Source organism: Lepidochelys kempii, chromosome 18 (genome assembly GCF_965140265.1).
Source record: "Lepidochelys kempii isolate rLepKem1 chromosome 18, rLepKem1.hap2, whole genome shotgun sequence".
Classification (NCBI taxonomy): domain Eukaryota; kingdom Metazoa; phylum Chordata; order Testudines; family Cheloniidae; genus Lepidochelys; species Lepidochelys kempii.
In genome coordinates, this window is record NC_133273.1 from 9,689,539 (window position 1) to 9,710,619 (window position 21,081).

At 43.6% G+C, this 21,081-nt stretch overlaps 1 protein-coding gene across 3 annotated transcripts in view; it reads right to left on the reverse strand.

Moving 5' to 3' along the window:
* Positions 1 to 19,327, reverse strand: part of UBR4 (ubiquitin protein ligase E3 component n-recognin 4) — a 113,850-nt gene extending 94,523 nt beyond the window's left edge. For all 3 annotated transcript variants that reach the window (XM_073317114.1, XM_073317113.1, XM_073317112.1), the window contains exons 1-18: positions 19,145 to 19,327; positions 13,172 to 13,269; positions 12,268 to 12,371; positions 11,162 to 11,291; positions 10,904 to 11,043; positions 10,125 to 10,227; positions 9,214 to 9,355; positions 8,913 to 9,037; positions 7,684 to 7,808; positions 6,605 to 6,664; positions 6,303 to 6,493; positions 5,351 to 5,450; positions 5,130 to 5,267; positions 4,495 to 4,612; positions 3,872 to 4,059; positions 3,005 to 3,164; positions 2,774 to 2,859; positions 282 to 451 (exon numbers count right to left, since the gene is read on the reverse strand). In XM_073317114.1, coding sequence (XP_073173215.1) covers positions 282 to 451; positions 2,774 to 2,859; positions 3,005 to 3,164; positions 3,872 to 4,059; positions 4,495 to 4,612; positions 5,130 to 5,267; positions 5,351 to 5,450; positions 6,303 to 6,493; positions 6,605 to 6,664; positions 7,684 to 7,808; positions 8,913 to 9,037; positions 9,214 to 9,355; positions 10,125 to 10,227; positions 10,904 to 11,043; positions 11,162 to 11,291; positions 12,268 to 12,371; positions 13,172 to 13,269; positions 19,145 to 19,281 — 2,315 coding nt within the window. In that variant the 5' untranslated portion in view covers positions 19,282 to 19,327. The remainder of the gene's footprint in view (positions 1 to 281; positions 452 to 2,773; positions 2,860 to 3,004; positions 3,165 to 3,871; positions 4,060 to 4,494; positions 4,613 to 5,129; positions 5,268 to 5,350; positions 5,451 to 6,302; positions 6,494 to 6,604; positions 6,665 to 7,683; positions 7,809 to 8,912; positions 9,038 to 9,213; positions 9,356 to 10,124; positions 10,228 to 10,903; positions 11,044 to 11,161; positions 11,292 to 12,267; positions 12,372 to 13,171; positions 13,270 to 19,144) is intronic.
* Between the last annotated feature and the right edge of the window lie 1,754 nt (positions 19,328 to 21,081).

The following is a 21,081-nucleotide window of genomic DNA, read 5'->3' on the forward strand; positions in this document are numbered from 1 at the left end:
ATAAGCGTTCTCATCCCCTATTTTCATCCAGGGGCTGAATTTTCCAGTCTAAGGCATTTTTGAAGAACTCTATCTTCCTCACCCCTCCCCAAACAAATAAACCGGATCTTCCAAGCTTCACATCCTTCCCCTCTAGGATTTTCCTAGTTTTTTTAAAAACAAATGTCTGGTCATTGGATTAATCTGTCCAACAGAAAATATACCATCTCCTAGGAAATTAGCAGTCATGGGAGAGAGCAGGTCACTTATTTTTAGTCATGATATATAGAACATTTTCTTACCTCTCCCAAACTTTAAGGCATTCTGGGACGTCAGGGTCTCCCTGAGCACTGGCTTTGTGCTGCCAGATAAGGAGAAGCCGAGACAGCACAGACAGACTCTGAGGATGGATGTACAGAGGCCACGGTCCTTCAGAGAAAGGGGCTATCCCCAGCTGCTGTAGAAGAGTGTTCTGGCACAAGACAACAGATACACAGTTGAGAGGAAAGCCTTACATGTTGGTTTAAGTAACTACAAAACTTCAACAATCCAAAAGTGATAATAAACAGTAGGGCTCTAAGTGGATATGGAGGATGGTGTGGATTGCACTCTCAGCAAATTTGTGGATGATACTAAACTAGGAGGAGTGGTAGATACGGTGGCAGGTAGGGATAGGATACAGAGGGACCTAGACAAAGTGGAGGATTGGGCCAAAAGAAATCTGATGAGGTTCAACAAGGATAAGTGCAGGGTCCTGCACTTAGGACAGAAGAATCCAATGCACCGCTACAGACTAGGGACTGAATGGCTAGGCAGCAGTTCTGCGGAAAAGGACCTAGGGGTGACCGTGGACGAGAAGCTGGATATGAGTCAACAGTGTGCCCTTGTTGTCAAGAAGGCCAATGGCATTTTGGGATGTATAAGTAGGGGCATAGCCAGCAGATCGAGGGACGTGATCGTTCCCCTCTATTCGACATTGATGAGGCCTCATCTGGAGTACTGTGTCCGGTTTTGGGCCCCACACTACAAGAAGGATGTGGAAAAACTGGAGAGAGTCCAGCGAAGGGCAACAAAAATGATTAGGGGTCTGGAACACGACTTATGAGGAGAAGCTGAGGGAAATGGGATTGTTTAGTCTGCAGAAGAGAAGAATGAGGGGGGATTTGATAGCTGCTTTCAACTACCTGAAAGGGGGTTCCAAAGAGGATGGTTCTAGACTGTTCTCAGTGGTAGAAGATGACAGGACAAGGAGTAATGGTCTCAAGTTGCAGTGTGGGAGGTTTAGGTTGGATATTAGGAAAAACTTTTTCACTAGGAGGGTGGTGAAACACTGGAATGCGTTACCTAGGGAGGTGGTAGAATCTCCTTCCTTAGAAGTTTTTAAGGTCAGGCTTGACAAAGCCCTGGCTGGGATGATTTAATTGGGGATTGGTCCTGCTTTGAGCAGGGGGTGGGACTAGATGACCTCCTGAGGTCCCTTCCATCCCTGATATTCTATGATATATATAGGGTTAATGCAGTGGTATTTCACCTCTGGAAGGTCACATTATTTGGCACATGTACTAAGTAAAATATGGCATAGGTACCAAGTGAAGTTACGCAGAGGGATTTTGTTGTTCTTTTTAAAGCCTCCATCTACACCATAGGGGACTTTTGTTACATTAAAAAGTCTAGGAAAAAATATCATGAGTCCTGCTCACTTATGAGACCCAATACTGGCAGAAGAGATGGTGGTTTGGCAGAATGGTAGACAGACTTGCAGAGTCTATAGTTACTCTGCCTGACATTAATCATGTATCCTGTTTCACTGTCAAAAGCTAAAACTCAGGTATCCTTAAGACTGGGGGGATGTGGGGAGAAAAAAAACACAAAAAAATACCACCAAAGGAGAACGGACTGCTACTTTTATTGTGCCACAAAAACAGGAACATATGGACATGTGAAAAGAGATTTTACCTGAAACCACTGATCTGAAACTCTTTGAACTCTAATTACATCTATTAAGTATGCTAAACACCGATGCAAGAGGTTAACTAGCGCCAATACAGTCTCTGGAAGGCCCTTCACTCACTACCTCTTTATTTGCCAGATTGTGTTTAAGTGCCATGTCTCCAGTAAATTCTAACCAGAACCAGAGAGGTCATCCCCACTCTTAACACTCCATTTCTACTGAGTGCAGTTATGCTCGCTCTCTGTTTACGTATGTCAAAAATGTATATTTAAAAAAGAGTAACTACTTCAAAAAATTACTGTATTTAAACTATAGGGGAAAATAGTCAACAAAAGGCATAGGGTTTTGATACACTACTGTAACAGATTTACAAATCCTCTTCTTATGGCATTAAGCTTGGTCATTACGTGTTCTGACAAAGAAACCTAGAGGCCACAAGGTTAGTATATGAAAGCAAAAGAGATCAAATCATAAAAAGCCAAGCAGGAAATTCCTACAGTAAAATGCACATTCAGAAACCATTCTTTGAAACTAACAGCATCCTAGACATGGAGAATTATTCAGTTTCCCCTTTAAACATCTCTGGAGTTAAGGGCACTAATTCAAACCCCCTTACAAATGAGTGTTGATGCAGACTGCTGCTCTCCAACTGTTTTCATTCTGGGGACTATTCTGTAGAAAAAGCATCGCCTCAAGAAGCATCTCCTCTGCCAGCCCCACAATATCCCATTGCTTGGTGTTCAAAAGGGGCTCTAGAGTGAGAAGCACTGATGTACTAACATAGAATGTATTCTCCATGTAAATTCAACACCAGACACAAATGCTTTAATTTTACATCCTAACCTGCAAGGTAGGAGACTGTAGGTCCGAGGTCACCAAGGAATGGTTAAAGTGATACAATGCAGCAGCAAATTCCTCATCTGATGTGCCTGCAACACAAATGAGATTATGTCAATTCCTACTACAGCTCTACTTGAAGAGCCATGATCCCAACACTGGACAAAGAAAACCCATGTAAAAGTAGAACTCCCCCATCCTAGACGTTCCCTGAGTAAAGAAGTTCTGCTTGCTCACCCTTCAGCCCATCTTTGTCCACTTCCTTGATGATGCTAGCCAGCGTGGCCATGTGCTGCTCTGAAAGAGACACACTCAGGTAGTTGCGAATGAAGTTGTTCCTGGAGTTCAGCATGGAGGAAGTAATGAAGTTCAGAATATTGGAAGCCAGGTTTAAAAACTAGAAGGAAGAAAGAGAAATGCATCAATCTTAGAAACATCAAAATCCAATAGTGGTCAAAGAAAAACTAAACAAAAAAATCTCTTTGCTAGGTAATTCACCACCCAGCTACACTCGTCCTCCATTACAAGCCAATAATTAGAGTTCAGATTTACTTCTCTCTTCTCATTACAATTAGATTGCTGTACAGCCACTCTGCTTGTCTGCCATTACAGTTTCTAGTCTTCAAGACAAACCCACTGGGATGAGTGGCTCTCTCATTCAGCTGGTATTTCATATAGATGTCTAAAGAGCTTGCAAATCCATTATCTTGCTCAACAGCAACATTCATTTTCACTATTACCCAAAGGAATGGTTTGTCTGACAAAGTGCAGTTAACATTTCCATTTATAATTCTGCCCTCATATTTCCTCACCCCCTCCAACCTAAATCGATATTATCTTAATTATTCTCTCCCTTGACAATAGCCATTATTAATATGTACCTCCAGAAAGAGTAATTCAAAACAGCTCCTCCTGAAGCCAAGGTTTTTGGCAATCAGACCCATGGCCATTCACCCTACCCCAGCTAGCCAATGACTCTCAGAACAGCAATATAATACTATGCCTGATTTAAACTGCTAAGTGCCAGACTAACAAGCCTCTTTGGCCACTGTTCAGTGCTACATCTCACTAATTACATAATTCATCACGGAGATCATAGCATACCAATTCTGGGTCCTTGCGGCTGGCCAGGATGTTTCCATTCTCCCCAGTAGCCTGTTTGTTGGGGCTTTTCACTCTAGGGGAGCTCTCCAGGGGAGGTGGGGGAGGTGGCGGGGGTGGGGCCACTTTCTCTTTACTTGGAGAAATTGTTTCTTCAAACCATTGCCCAAGGATGGGTTCACTGTCATCATCTAATAAAGAGTACATGGAAAACAATGATACAAATGCAAAATGACATTGCTTCTACCAGCTAGTTCACTAAGAGCCCAGTAAAGGGCAATACCAGCAGCCCTACAACTTCACCTTTCCTTTCAATCACAAGGCCAACGAGCTCTATCTTCATTTGGCAGGGACTCCCCTTTGAGGGGGGAGAATTCTCAGTCTTCCCCAAAGTTCCATTTGGAGCAGATACTGCCAACCCTGTAACGCTGGGGGGCTGACTTCAGTACCTACAGAGCATTGCTGGTATTTCTTTTCGCCCACTGATCCTAACAAATGAGTTTAATTCTTAAGCACCACAGTGTAATCCAGTCCTGGGAGATAAAAGCTTAGTGCACAGGCTTCCATTATGTTGAAAAATAAAAAGTGTAAGACCTAGAGTTAAGATGCTTGCTGAAAACTATTACCCTGGCTGCTCTCCTCTTCAGTGCTGCTGAAGTCATCCTCATAGTACGTATTAGAATCAGTAGAGGCACTTGCATCACTGCTCATGGAACCCTTTCTCTGACGTTGCAAGACACAAGCCTTAAAAGAACAGCAGGGCAAGTTAAACCACAAGATCAAAACTTGAAAGTACAATAGATAAGAACAGACTTGCTTTCAAATCCTCCTTTTTTTTTTTATTCCTTTCTATTATAGTTCTGCTCAAATTGCTTACTGGCATTCCTATCAAGACTTTCTTCTAAATTACATCCATCATTTTCTGGGGTGGCTAACGCAGAGCCCACACAAAGACTCCAAGGTACATTTTGCATAACAATCGAAACATGAAGACTCCCCTTCTGTACACAGGACCCTTATTTTCTTAGTTCACTGGAAGCACCTGAGAACAGAGTCTGTCATAGTCACCACCTCTCCTATTCTATAAAATGGGAGACATCCAATTCCTTGTTGGTAACTTGCAACATTTATAAGTAAACACAGTTCTAAGTTCTTCTCCTTAGCATGTTAGTTGACACTTGCAACTGGAACTTTCCACACAACTCTCACTGTTTAACTGAGAGAAGTTCCACAACAGAACTATCAACGTGCCATCTCCTACCTTTCTATAAGAAGTGGAGAGCAAAGTCAGCAGCAGATTAGTGAGCGGTACGGAATCGATCAGACGTTGAATTCTCTGAATTGATGTGCTCTGAGCCATGACATTCAGCACTGCTGGGGGACCATCAGTCTCCCACGCCTAGGGGACAGCATCAAAGGACGGTTCAAAGCATGTTCCAATGAAGAAGACTATTTAAGAAAATCAGAGTTCCACCTTCTCACCTTGTGTAGTGCCTCCACCTGCAGATCTTGAAAGAGGGATGTTAAGAGTTTGATGGCATGATTTGCTAACACCACTGACAGAACACCAAACCCTTGATGTCTGCAGAAAAAGAAAAGGTCTTGATATTAATATTTTAATCACTACTCTAATGCTATCTACTTGTCTTCTATAGGAACTGCCAAAGAATTACCAGCTCAATCTCTCCATTGTACATCACTGTCATCTCTGAGGACTTTAATCCAAACAGTGAACCGTTAGAGTATCAGGAACATTGCCTGATGCTTATATCAATTACATTTACGTCTCATTTGCAATACCGGCCAGACCAAAGTGTATACAATTTAAATTTCACAATAAGTGGAATAGGAAAATTAATTTTAGCATTTAATTCAAGTGAAAATAATAATTCACTTGAAAATATTCTTCCACCTGAGGGCAAGGTTTACAGATTCCTACCACCCCACAACTGCATCTGCTACTGTAGAGAATCATGAATTGATTGGGGAAGGGGAGGTTCACTAAAGGTGCCAAGCCCTACTAGACAGAAATCTAGGCTCTGTTCACCCTATGGTATACAATGCCTCATCCGGTCCGATACAAGATATATTCCCTGCCCACTGAGAAAGTACCTGGCGCTAAGCCTAAAGTGGAATCTTCATATTCCTCTACAGATAAAAAGCCCTCCTCTTACTAAGTACTGGCTAAAAAATATGCACAATATAATTTGTGAAAAATTAACAGAGCAATTTCTCAGTCATCTCACTCAGTTTAAACTGAAAGGGAAGAAAACTGGAGAAAAGAATATGAAGGGATTGATTATGAAGGTGGGGTGGGCGGGCGCAGGAAGTCTCTTGAAGAAGACAACCACTCAGGAGTAACAGCCACAGCATAACAGAACAATACCACAGTGATATGTGTAAACTGATTAACTTAGTGGAGGTATTCACATACCCTTTCCCAGGTCCCAGCTTGGGAGACCCAACTCCCTCTTTGGTACGAGCAATAATGTCTCTGACTCGAAGAGCAGCCAATGGGTCTTTCTCCTTTCCCTTATCGGCCAGGGCAGTGGGGTTGAGGTTCAAGATGAGGAAGAGGCTGTTGAGCAAACACCAGGCCCCAAGCAGCTGGAAATTCTGATAATGCTAGCATTCGAACAGTGAAAAAACCAGACACACCAACGTAAATCCAACTGACCAAATGCACCACCACAAGTTACAACAAAGAAAAGGTTCCCGGTGGGATGCGATTATTACCTCTCCCCCTGCACGGCGCGAGTTGCTGATGGCTTGACCAATCATTTCATAGATTTCAAGCTGTAAGTAAAACCAAAAACCTTCGTAATCTTGCAGTGTTCTATTAGACAAGTCACTAAACTATTCCATGTACTACTCAAACACCCTTCTCTGAAGGTTGCTCGGTTCCACTCCACAGTAATCCTCCCCACTGCAAACTCACAGATATTACTAGCTTATATTGGTATCAGTCTTTCTTCAGGTGTCAGCAAGCCCAGTGCCAGGGACCAAGAGAAGCTAACAGTGATTCAAACAGTTAAAACTGATAGGCACTTCCATGTGTAAGACCTAAACTGAGTTTCCTTCTAGTCTTTTGGTATGCTCACACCTTGAATACTGCGTGCATATGTGGTCGCCCCATCTCAAAAAAAAGATATATTGGAATTGGAAAAGTTCAGAAAAGGGCAACAAAAATTATTAGGGGTATAGAATGGCTTCCGTATGAGGAGAGATAAATAAGACGGACTTTTCAGCTTAGAAAAGAGGCGACTAAGGGGGATATGATAGAGGTCTATAAAATCACAAGCGGTATATAGAAAGTAAATAAGTGTTATTTACTCCTTCTCATAATCCAAGAACAAGGGGCCACCAAATGAAACTAATAGATAGCAGGTTTAAAACAAACAAAGTATTTTTTCATGCAATGCACTGTCAACCTCCGGAACTCCTTGCCAGAGGGTGTTGTGAAGGCCAATACTATAACAGGGTTCCGAAGGGAGCTAGATAGATTAATGGAAGATAACCATTGATGGACCTATTAGCCAGGATGGGCAGGAATGGTGTTCCTAGCCTCTGTTTGCCAGAAGCTGGGATTGTTGTGACAGGGGATGGATCACTTTATGATAACCTGTCTGTTCATTCCCTTTGGGGCACCTGCCACTAGCCACTGTCAGAGGACAGGATACTGGGCTTGATGGACCTGGGGTCTGACCCAGGATGGCCGTTCTTATGTTATGTTCCTTTGCATCCTTGGCAAAAATAAAGTGAAAGCAAGACAACTGCTCTCCCTTGAGCAGTTGCATTCCACGCCATCAACTTACACATTTCTGTACAATGGTGGCAGCATCATTTTCGTAATCATCTTCTTTAGAACTTGTGGATCCAGTTCGTACCTGCTGGGTGCTGCCCACATGGAGGATTGCCATGCATGTTGCCACACTCACACCTGATGAAAGAAGAGGGCAAAGGACCACATTACAGTTAAGAGCTGACCTTGGAAATCTATATTCCTGTTCACTTACACTACAGTCAGCAGTGCGGAAACTACACATGGAGTTGATTAGGCCAGGAATATTCACCATTCCAGTTGGCAGAAGAGAGGATAATTTCAGTTACCCTAAAACAACGAAGTTACATACAACCTAATACTCAGGAGGGAATCAGATGTAGCAGAAATTATTAATAGAGAATACTTTACGCACTGATTACATTCTCATAATTCTGGGGCGCTTACACACACTTGGGAGACAGGGCTGAATTCTAGGTATAACTAGCAAATTTAAAGGATAAACTCTGAGAAACATTTAAGTCCTGAACAACAAAGCAAAGCAGAAAAGGTGAAAGATGACAACTAAGGAAGTGTTTCATTACTGAACTTGTGCATCCCAAGGACAGGTTTACAAGGACGGCCAACACTACCCAATACGCCCTCAGTCACAGAAACTCTGCATTAGCACTGTCCGTTGTCATTTTGGTGACATTACAACAATTTCCTGCTTAACCTGAACACAATACTACCAAGTCAGCCTTCAGATTTACAAAAAGGAAAGGGCACTCTAGGTTTCTAGTGCTATGGACTGGGAGTACTATGTTACAGAGGCGAACCCCTGGGAATTCAGCATGCCTCTTGTTCCACCCAATCAAAGTCAGCCTTCAAAGAGTGTCCTGTTCAGTCCTCCCTCAGCACAGGAGGTTTAGGTTGGATATTAGAAAAAACTTTTTCACTAGGAAAGTGGTGAAACACTGGAATGCGTTACCTAGGGAGGCGGTGTAATCTCCATCCTTAGAAGTTTTTAAGGTCAGGTTTGACAAAGTCCTGGCTGGGATGATTTAGTGGGGGATTGGTCCTGCTTTGAGCAGGGGGTTGGACTAGATGACCTCCTGAGGTTCCTTACAACCCTGATATTCTATGAAGGAAGGAGGTCATTTTTTGGGTCTCAAAGGTGCAGGTTACAAAGCAGGGGAAATGCAGAGCTACTCAGGGCTCCAGGGAGAGAGAAAAGACTTTTGATCTCTAGAAACATGATGCTACCAAAGGACATTAACTCACCTGCATAAAGGCAGCTGAGGGCAAGAACAGTCACATCCTGCAGCCGTGTGGGAGTCAGGGGCTCCAACACAGGGAGAGACAAAGTATCCAATGCCATGGTCACATCTATCACCAGCGAATGAAACCTATAACCACAATTGAAATGAGTTAAGAAAAGCACATTACACTCTGGAGAGGACTTACTGGCATCAAATGTCTAATAGAAGAGAGACAGTGGCCGGTACTGTACCACTTGTACATTCGCACTCTCTCATCTAACATACCTAATATAAACCAAGGACGAAAAATTGAAATCTCTTACCCATTGCGGACTGCAGTGGCATCTGCTACAGTGGCTGGCATAATGAAAAACGAGTTGGCCGACACTGCATCCTGAAATCGATTTATGTACCGCAAAAAGTAAGGGAGGTTCAGACACACTCGCAGCAACTTTTCAGAGCCACCTATCAGACATAAATCAGAAAAAAAACAGGCCATTGCTTTACCTTTGTTGTTCCACTGGATGGCTTTAAAACTAGAATTAAGGTGACAGAGTATGAGCCATGGGCTTAAATCAGTGGGGATAAAGTTTTCCCCATATTTCACCTGTGGCATTATCTTTAAAATGAATGCAGTTGCAATTTGTTGTGAGGAAATATAGGGATGGCACCACAGATCAGGTAATTGGGATAAAGAAACCTAAGTTAAAATCTAGTTTAAATGCACCACAGGATAGCAGCCAAAAAAGTAACAGAAAAGGTGTTACGTGGAAGGTCTCATGCTCATCTTGTGTGGTACATTAGACCTAACTTATGCAGCAGTGACTCCCAACCCCATCACTCGTGCCCAGTCAGTATGCCATCCTTTGTCATTTTACACTGCCTTTTTCTATGTATCATAGCTATTTGCATGTAAGTTAAATCATCATCTTCATCCTGTTCCTAACAAATAAGTAACCACATCACAGCCACCAACTTTACAGGCAATCTCAATACAAAGACAAATCACTGAGTGGGTCTTGGAGGATGAACTCAACCCTCCACCCATAGAGCTGGTTCCTTCAGGTTAGGGATGGCAGGGTGTGATATAGGGCAGGCTTGCACTATCGTTACCCATGCTGCATCTCTGCAGCAGAGGACTTCAGGCTCCAGGGCTTACACTCTGGGACATTCCAAGAACAATTATTAATTTTTATTATTATTATTATTATTATTATTAAAAGCTCATTCTTACCAAGCTCTTGCAGGCTGGCTACATTCTGAGCAATGAATATACTTTTGGTCTTCGCCACAGAGGCTTGATCTGTGGATGTCTGATTATCACTTTCTCCTTCCACCTAATAAACAAGCAGATGTTTAATACAGCAGTGGTTCTCAACCAGGGGTCCAGAGCCCCCTGGGGGGGCCACAAGCAGGTTTCAGGGGGTCCACCAAGCAAGGCCAGCATTAGACACACTGGAGCCCAGGGCAGAAAGCCAAAGCCCCAGCACATGGAGTTGAAGTCCAGGGCCCCGAGTCCCACCACCCAGGACTGAAGCCTGAGCAATGTAGCTTTGCGGGGACCCCTGTGGCATGGGTACCCAGGCAATTGCCGTGATTGCTACCCCCTAACGCTGGCTCTGGCTTTTATATGCAGAAAACCAGTTGTGGCACAGTTGGGCTGTGGAGAACTCCTGAAATACAGGACAACCAGCATCTGAAAATGGGGTGTTACTGCAGGTCTCTTTATGGGAGCAAGACTGATCTGCAACACAACTCAACGAGGACCCACACCTCCAAAGATGTTAGCTTTCCATACTGTGATAAATCAGTCACCAAAAGATTTACCATACTTTCCTCCATCTCATTGATACTTACCCACATGCAAATGAGATTTAACCAGTGCAGAAGAGCTTCATCTGAGTATATATATAAAAAGCTCCCTGTTCATCTCCTATAGCCTTCTGCCCATCCCTATGCTCACACCAGTAGTATTAGGAACATGGCACTTCTGTTCTAAGGCTGTTTGATCACCTGGGTGTCTGGAGCAAGAGATGGTGATGCTGTCACTCTAGGGTTAAAGACTGATGTCAGTTGATTCAGGAAGTTCATCTGCACCTCTTTCTGTCGCAGTTCAGGGTTCACTGGAGAGGCCAACTCTTTCTGATCCTCCACTGCAGGGGCAGAAGCAGAGTGTCATTCCACATGTCAAGGGTAGGAAGTGTGCAGTGCTTTGTAAAAGTACTGCATTGAAACAACAAGCATGTGCTAAGATTACATTGAAGCACTTACCATCAGAGAGGGTTTTGATAGTTTGAGGCAGCTTGGCTGATTTCATCATTGCTGTGAAAGTAATAATTTCAGTTCTGTCCAGGCGGCTGCAGCCAGTGCAGAGCCCCTTTATCAGCAGAATCAGGTGTTTCTACAAAAAGGACACCAAATCAAATCCAAGTGCTCTTTTTCCCTATTTTTCCCTCAACATTGATTCCCTCTGGGGCACCTGGCATTGGCCCCTGTCAGAAGACAGGATACTGGGGTAGATGGACCTTTTCTCTGACCCAGTGTGATCGTTCTTATGTTCCCCTCACAGGCCAAAGCTGATCTCTCATCTAGGAGCATGGAAGGGAATGAACAGCAGATGAGAGAGCAGCCAGGACTTGAATCCTCTCCCTGCTACAGAACAGCACTTGGAGAAGCAATCTTTCCGATAGTGCACTCGGGCTCAGAACAAGTAAGTGATCACCTTGTGTCTGAGCCTCAGAAGCCAATTTACCTTTAGGATTTTAAAGGATTGTGAAACTCAGCAACTTGTTTTCTTTTTGTGGAAGAGGAAAACTCTCCGTAGGAGAGGAACACATGACCAGAGAAGAGTTTGTTTCTTACACAAGAAGAACAAATGAGGTGGCAATGCGGAAGCATCTCTCAAGATGCAAAGCAGAGAAAATAGAAAATCAGAATGGATGTTCAGAGTTAATTTTGCTCCTTGAAGTCTATTTAATCACAAATCTGCAGGTAACACTCATCTTAATGCCTGTGCACAGTGATTCTGGAAAAAGAAGGCATTAACAAGAAAGATCCAGTAGGTTACAAGTACCATGTGTCGCAGGCAGGCAAGGGACGGTGGATTAGGTCACTTTCCATCCCTGCAGAAGCATTTCCTGTTTCTCTCCTTTTTCCTTCCCCCACCACAACCCTTACCCAACTGAGGATGCGGCAACAAGATAGTGTTACAAGTGTTACCCTTCTAGGGCACTAAATCTTAAATATTTCTAGAATAACTTTGCATCTTGCAACAGCTCCCAAAATTACACTAGAGCAGACACTAAGAAGGAAGAAGCCACGCACCCTTTCTCTGATATAGTTCTGCTTCCAGTCTCAAAATCCACCCTTCTACTCACCTGTGAAACAGCACATGCCTCATCTGGGTTTTCAAGTCGCAGTAGTGAGAATTCAATCAGAACTTTACAAGCAGCTGCCACGGACTGCAGCTGGTTCCTGGGTACTACAAAAGTAAAAAGCTTGTATCATTTAACCCCACCTTCTGAGAGTTAAATCACTGGAATACATTCTTAACTATACTGAAGAAAACAGTGTGCGAGAGACAGAAGAGAGGGTCTGATCCCAATACTCTTATAAATAGCACCTCACTCCACATTTAGTCCCAGTAACTTCAACAGAACCACTTGCAGAGTAACATACTGTATTGATAGAAGATTAAGTTTAGTCTATTTCTTTATTAGACAATAATATACAAGGAACTTCTCTAAAGCAAGAATAATTATCTATACAGGTGTAAGGACCACCATAGATACAAGGGATACTATAATAGTATTTAGTATCAGAGGGGTAGCCGTGTTAGTCTGGATCTGTAAAAGCGGCAAAGAGTCCTGTGGCACCTTCTTGACTAACAGACATATTGGAGCATAAGCTTTCATGGGTGAATACCCACTTCGTCGGATGCATGTAGTGGAAATTTCCAGAGGCAGGTATAAATATGCAAGCTATAACAGCATTTGCTATTTTGCATTACAATGACACTAAAAGGCTTCAATAAATGAGAAAAGTCATAAAGCAAAGAGTTCACCATTAGATTTCACTTACAATGCCTAGATCCTTAGGGCTGTGCTTCCCCCACACTCGTGAAACAGGCTGCTATAACAACTGCTGGCAAGTGCCAGACCCACAAACTCTTCATTAACATCTGATTCAGAAAACAGACTTGAAGCAAGTACCGAAAGAATGACATCCCTGTTCATTACATCCCAGTCACTAGACAAGAAGTAGGACATGATGAACACTTACTTAGGCCACACACTGTAGTGATGTAATGAGTGGAGAGCGCAACAAAGGACGAGTAGAAGGGCTCATATTGTTTGTCGTGGTGCAGGATTTCAGATTCACTGCAATAAAAAAACGTAACAGGAAAGCAAGTCAGCTGCATAAAATAATAGTAAATGTTTGAGTGCTTTGAAGATGTGACATTTGTTAATACATGGAAGGCAAGATTATTTAAATTAAATGATTTTAATTCCAAATATATATTCAAAATAAAACATGGGGAATAAAACTATTTTCCACAGAGCAATGCAGCATCTCTGCTCTTCCCTATGTGCAAGGAGCTCTCTGACATCATCCATGGGGACTTCTGCATAAACAGTGAGGAAAATACCAAGGTCAAAATCCACTGTGGATCAGAGAAGAGAATTCTGATGCAATAAACATTTTGCCCTTCTGCTTTCAAGAGTTTGGCACATTTTGCCTTTACTCCCAACATCCCCTTCTATTACTTTTTAACAGAGGATCATTCTCATCTTAGCTGCCTATAAGTTTTGCACCGTTGGCCAGGGTTTGCTAGGACAGGAGGCAATTCTGCAGAATGGAGAGCTCAAAACAGTCAGTTACAGTGACAAATATAACAACATACTTTGTGAAGAGAGGAAAGGAAGGGAAATTTTTGGCAGAGCTGCCACACACTTGGAGAAAAATACATTTGCTGAAATCTGTCCTAGAGGCAAAGACATGTGGCCTCAAAGATTCATTTAAGATTTTTTTGTGCTCCCCACATAAAATCAATGTCAATGCTGGAAACAAACTGCTCACCCCCAGTGAAGGAAGTGTTAATGTCAGTTCAAATGTCTGACTAAAAATAGTAAAATAAAAAAACACCCCTATGCACATGAAAGATCTTTAAAAATAATTGCAGCTTAGTTCTTTGCTTGACAGTCAGGGAGATGGAAGACGACTTACCCACAGAACAGATACAGCATGGGCCGTGGCAGATCAAGCTTCACACACTGTCCCACTGATGTGCCTCAACATTAGCATGGATAGGCCCCCATGGAATGAGAAGGTAGCTGTGTCTTAAGGGCTAATTCAGTCCTCAGTTTTTCTTGTGACTGACGTAGTGGTGCTTATAGTGGTGACACTGTGGGATGTGGATACCTGCCCACTAGCTAATGAATCGTATCACACGAGCCATCAGATGGTCGTAACCGTCATTCAGCACCGACCAGATCTGAACTAGTAATTTAGGATGAAAGACTTGACTGTTGGTCACAAAAACTGTGGTGATGTGGTTTGATGGCCGACAGAAGACACTTTGCAGTAACAAATGAGATACTGCAGTTCAAACCCTGGAATCTGCCTCAATTCAGCAGAGGCAGGGGAAGCAGCAGGAATAGTTTCTAAACTTTCTGGCAAGGGCAAGACTTACATTGGTTATAAATACAATCTGTTGCCCTGCTGAGTGGGAGAAGAATTTTCCCATCGCTATAGGATTATTATTTAATCATTTATACTCCTGTACCTTCTAGAGACCTCAACTGAGAGGCTATCAGGACTCCATTAAGATGACGTGCACAGGCACACAGTAAGATACAGTCCTGCCCTGAGAAGCTTACGACTGAAGACAAAATGCAAGAGAACTTTTCTCATTTCACAGACAGGGGAACTGAGGCAGAGAGAAATTAAGTGACCTGCCCATGATAATACGGATTCTGCAGAAGAAGCAGAATTGAACCTAGGTCACCTGAGTCACAGTCCAGTGTCTTAACCACAAGACTATCCTTCCTCTCAGCACATTGTTTTTCTTCAATGCTCCGTGCCTACCTCCTATCCGACTGCATGATTGACTTTATCCTGCCCAGTTGCCACTGCTTTGGAAGCAGACAGAGATCCAAGAGCAGTTAGAGTGCCCCAGCGCTCAGCTAACATTTTCATGACGGTGTGTCTGGACCCCTGTTGAGTTCTATGACTGTGTTCAGTGGCAGACCATGCAGCAATAAGAAACTGACAAAGAATGATTTCCCTAATCCCCCTCATCAGATACGTAATAAATCAAATACAGACAGTGAGGGAAATATTGGAATAAGGTTTGAGTGGAGGAAAAACTCTCAAAATAAATGAATGGAAAACAAGTGGAAGATACCTTTGCAGTTTCCTGACTCTAATCTCATTGGATGATCTGCCTCTTCCAATACTGAAGAATCCCTATCTTAGTTTTCTGCCTCCCTCGAGTTTAGGCATTTGAAACCAAAACTCTCCAAAGTGAATGTAGAAGTACTCCTACAGCTTTGTCTTAAATCCCTGGAAACATGAGAGGAAGTTTTAATACTCTTTCATCCTGTCTACATGTCTGGTTATATGCTCCGGTGATTTCCACAGCACCCCATTTATTATTTATCAGTACTCTGCAGCTATTTATTTTTAGGAAGTTCTTAATGCCAGTCAGCCACTTAGGAACAAACACTTTGCCATACTAGATCGAAAAAATGAACCCTCAGGTTTGGTATCCTGTCTCCAGCAGGCAAAATACATCACGCCCTTACATTACCTGCACATTGGTGTAATCTTAAACATCCGGGAGGAGGAGACAAGGAACAACTCCCTGCTAACCTGTGCAGCGATCAGTTAATGACTAGTCTTTTCCCCTTTTCTATTTTCCAGTCACATTTTGCCATCTTATTGTGAAACTTACCTGAAATAGTTAAAGAAAATAGTTCTGAATTCAGAGCTACAGACTTGCTGTCTTCATCCCTTAGAGAGGGAATGTAGCACAGTTTATTCTTTTACGTAGGCAAGAGCAGTCAGTAAGATTCTAGGGGCTTCATTTCATGATATTCAGTTACAACAGAACAGTTCACCCCTTCCTACCTCCTGCCAGTATTTTACTCTCATGTTGTAAACCTAATTCAGATGCAAGAACAACGCCTACCAATACAAACGGAAATTGTATGTGGATTTAGGGTAACACACAGCTTAGTTTTTAATAATTTGGAAGTTCTCAGTACAATTTATTCCTGTAATTTAGGAATCAGACTGCTTCACCATAAATCCAAATAATCTAGAGGCTTGAAAATAGACCTCTCCAAAGTTCATATTCTCACATGTTCAGATTCAGTAGTAGGTTTTGCTCTTCTACCTCTTTGTGCACAATCGTAAATTAGCAGCAACATCCATACGTGATGTATTTTAAAGAGAATGAGCAAGAACAATCTGGGGATGATCATGTATCCAACCATTTGGCAGCTACTCTCAGCTATTGCTACTGTTCTGTTGTGTAAGGCAAATTGTGTGATATACAAATCCCCCCAGGGTTACATGAGGCCAAAGGCAGAGGAACTAGAAAGCAGGGAAATGAAATGTTGCACATTTCGATTTGAAGATAAGAGATTTGGTTTTTTTTTATTATTAAAAGAGCAGTCACATAGTCAATAAGTAATTTATATTCTCAAGAGGTCTGTTTTTGTAAATAATGAAGCACTGCAAAAATATTCAACTATGTAACTTATGTTGGGGCACAAATGTTTGTTAATTTATGATATTACACATTCACCATGATGAAATCTTATTTCACACAACCAGAACCCTCTGAGAGAAACACATGGGTCAGATACAGATTGTAATCTTTGTTTATATTCCAGTAGCACGCAGAGGCTCTAATCATGAGCAAGGCCCCATTGCACTGTTTGGATTTGAGCCAGCTTCTGTTGACTTTAATGGTTCAGGATCAGGCCCTTTATGTACAATAGTTTTCACGAAGGCCTCCCTCTTGAAGAGGAATAGACTGACTCAAAAAAAGTTCTTAATAGATGAACTTCTCCTGCAAGTCTGTCCCATTTGACTCAAAGAAACTCTTTTTTTGTATACACACTGGATTCCAAGTTGATGGTGCAACTTCACATCATTAATTTCATAATTCAAAGTTAATTTTACAATATTTAAGCAAGAGGGTTACTAGCTGCCAAACATCTGTCATTATGAAAACTCCTCCATTAAGCTGTTAATGCCTAAACTTAAGAACCAAAAGCAGCAGTTCTTGCACTCTTTATTTATTCAGACAGCATTACATTATGCTGATCACGATGACAACTATGCACCTCATGGATTTTATGAATTACACCAGCTGATACACAAATTAGAAAATTCAATAGTATCTTTTTGAAAATAACTTCTACCATGTCTAAAAGTTAAGCCTGGTTTAAAATATAATCATATGCATTATATTCTCTTTTCTTCCTCAGTTAAGGGTCCTCAAATCCATAGGGCTATACAGCACCACAGTGGGGCCATAGTCTGAAACAGAAGGTCCAATCTTACAAAGCACAGAGTGCCCTCAACTCCCATAAGCTTCAGTGGGTCTGGAGGGCACTCAACACATCAGATTAGGCCCTCAAGAACAGTTCTCACAATAATGATAAATCATTGGTCTAAATCCATAAATCAGGTCAATAGTTTCATTATTGAAGAAAGAACATAAAGGATCAAAGACAGCCATCGATACAACGATCAACATTTTTGAAATATGTATTTTATTAAGGCGGTGATGAATTTGCCTACTCAACAGCTGAGATCCACAAGAGAAAGACCATGCTAGGGAAGCCTTCAAAAGCAGGATTTGCAAGAATGTTCTTGAATAGCATGATCATATACATACGTGCAAAAGTTTCCTGCTTTAGGTATCTACTGTTTAGGGTATTTTGTCTGATTTGGCAAAACAATGTTTTATTGCAACTGTTTTCCTAATGTGTCAAGTTTGAGATTTTTGTTGTGTTCTTTTTTGCTTCCCAACAGGCAATTGAGAGTTATATTTCTCTGTAACTGAAAATAAGGTGGTGGTATTCATACTTAAAGCTCAGGGTATACAAGAACTACTTCAGTCATGCATGAAGAAAAGGAGGACTTGTGGCACCTTAGAGACTAACCAATTTATTTGAGCATAAGCTTTCGTGAGCTACAAGTCATGCATTAATAACTTTAGAAAATATTCTCAATGGCAAATACACTATGCACTCAAAATGAAACACCTCCAGCTTCTGGGAAAGACAGACGAGATCAGAAAGAACCTTGCCTTTGAGTAAAACTTCCACCTCCATATTTCTTAAAAATAGTTTCAGTGACAGAACCTAAATCCAATTCCATTTAATCTAATGAGATGAAGATCTAGTACCCCATTGTCCAAGGACCACAATAGTTTGCATTATGCAGCATATAAGATCACAACACATTTTTAACCAGAGAAATATGAACACAGAACAACAGTCTAAAAATACGAGAAGGGTTATAATTATCAAGGATAAGGCAGAGCTCATCTTTTTTACAAGACACCAATTAGCTCCAAAAAATGGAGAAAGGGGATATGAACCCTGTCCCCACTTGCTGCCCTTGGGAGCTCACAATCTGAAAAGCCCAGACTCTCAGAAGCTGGGGAGAGGCAGGGTGCCAGTGATCCTACCAGGGTGGAGTTCCCGGGACGCTGCTTGGAATTCCATTTTCCGTAGTAGCCTCGGGCTAGAAGCTGCTGGATACATTTAAGCCCCACCCCACCCCTGCCTGGAAAAGGCAAAGTGTTGACACCTTCCCCGTGCCCCTGAGCGCCCGCCAATCTAGCCCTCCCCAGGTCTCCCAGAGGAGCCATTGCTGTCACCGTGGCAGCTGCCCTCAGCAACAAGACACCGAATCTGGTCAGTTTCGGTCCGGGGCCGCCGGAGACAGCGCTGAGCTGCCGCCGAGGCCCGAGAGCGGCGCCTGCCTGCCGGCGCGGGGCTCGGCTCAGACTAGCTAGGCAGCGCTAGCGGGGCGGGCTCCCCAGCCCGGCGGGGGGCAGGGGAACAGGGGAGCGGACTGGCTTGGGGTGGGGTGGGGGGCCCAGCACAGCGCCTGGAGAACGGGGGCGGGAGGGACAGGCGCGGGGCTGGGGGCCTTCTCCGACCCTGCCAGGTCCCCGCCCTCAGAGCCGAGAGAAGCGGACCGACACCCCCGCGGCCCCGGCCCCACCTCTCGATGACCGAGGCCAGCAGTTGCGGCAGCTCCCTCATCTCGAAGGCCGAGTAGGAGGCGGAGAGCAGCGGCCGCACCGCCACCTCCCAGCCCGGCTCCTCCGGGGTCTCCGCTCCGCCACCCGACGCCGCCATCTTGTTGCCGCCTCCTCGGGAGGGGGGGAAGAGCGAGAGAGAGACAGGAAACACTTCTGCAGGGACAGGAAATGACCTCATCCACCTTCCCTCGCCTGCGCGCGACACACAGTACTCCGGCCTAGCCGTATGACGTAGACAGAGGATGGGGCGGGGCGCGGCCTGAGCTTTGCTGAGGCGCGTGCGCAGATGAGTCAGCACCACCTCGGCACATGCGCAGGAGATTCTTGTCGTCCCCCGCCAGCTGCGCATGGGCAGCAGGTGCACGAGTTGCCACTCCCCGGCTCGGCTGAGCCAGTGCCGGGCCGTAGCAGCGTCGAGGTGGCCGGGCAGGAGAAGCCAGGGGCGTGGGGCTCTCTCTCCTCCCCCGACCCTGAGCCAGGAGCCCCCCGGGGGCTGGCCGTCAGCTCACGGCTGCTGGGTCAGGCCCCGGCCGTGGGGCAGACGCGCCCCGCCTCGAAGTGCCTCAGCCCCAGCTGCTGTGAGTCCGGCCCTGCCCGCTTTCGCGCCGCCCCGTCAGTCGGAGGGCGCAGCGCGGCTCTGTCTGGGGTTACGGGCAGCGTAACCGGCGGGGAGGGTTTAAGAGCCCGACCCTTGCGGTATCCCACAGTGCGGCTAACAAAAGTAGGTCGGGTAAGTTCCTCCCTCCGAGCATTTGTCAAGCAGGTATAAAGAAACTCTTTTCTGAGCAATTAGAAAGAAACCGAACAAAAGGGGAGTAAAAGGTAAATACACACTAGCTCCTTGTCTTGGCCTTTAAGGCCCCTCACCCCCTAGCCCTGCTCTCTGGGGTAGGGATTGTCTTCATTAACGCTTCTCTGAACAGGGCCTCACACAACGGGGCTTGGTTGGTATTCCCAGGCATTATAGTAATACAAACAAGTGATCTGAACCATAACGTCAAACATCCTTTCGTTTGTATTCAGAGGATATGTGATGAGCTGGGTCCTCACACAACTCCTAGTTTTCTTTTGTCTCCTAGAGCGTAAACTTCTTTGTCGCAGGCATTATGCTTTCTTTGGCATTCTTTTCAGCACTAAGCACGTTTATTTTTATGACAGGTTTCACAGTAGCAGCCGTCTTAGTCTGTATTGGCAAAAAGAAAAGGAGTACTTGTGGCACCTTAGAGACTAACATTTATTTGAGCATAAGCTTTCATGGTACAGGTCACGAAAGCTTATGCTCAAATAAATTTGTTAGTCTCTAAGGTGCCACAAAGACTCAATTTATTTTTATATTGTTTTCATGGGGCAAGAGTACTCCTACTGGTTCAAGCAGGTACCACTGAGTCAGGACTGCTGGGTTCTACTCTCAGACAGCTAGTGACATGCAAGGTGCCTCAGGCTATTCACAGTCTCTGAACCTCAATTCTCCGTTCTTTAAAATTGGTAAGGCTAATTAGCTTTCTTGTGGGTGTATTGTGACCTCTAATTTATTAATCCTTAAAGTAATGAGATTCTCAGATGAGAAAGTGAGAGATCTGAAATATTAATTAGTTGCAAGTTTTTAAAAGAAGTTAGACTATCAAACTCATTTGTATTTTTTTTATTTTCATTTTTGCTCTTTATGCAATGCTCAAAAGAGGTACGTCCCACTACTTATGTCCAGACTTATCTGGTAGACACTGACATTATGTGCAGTGGGGTAGAAGCCATCACCACTACCTCTTGTTTACACTTAAGTGATTTAACAAGTGTCTTTGCATTTTTTGAGTGGAGAAAAGGAGAAATACTTAACTTACAAATAAATTACAGATACTAATCGAAAAGATCTAACAGAAAATTCAGACATGCTTATAGA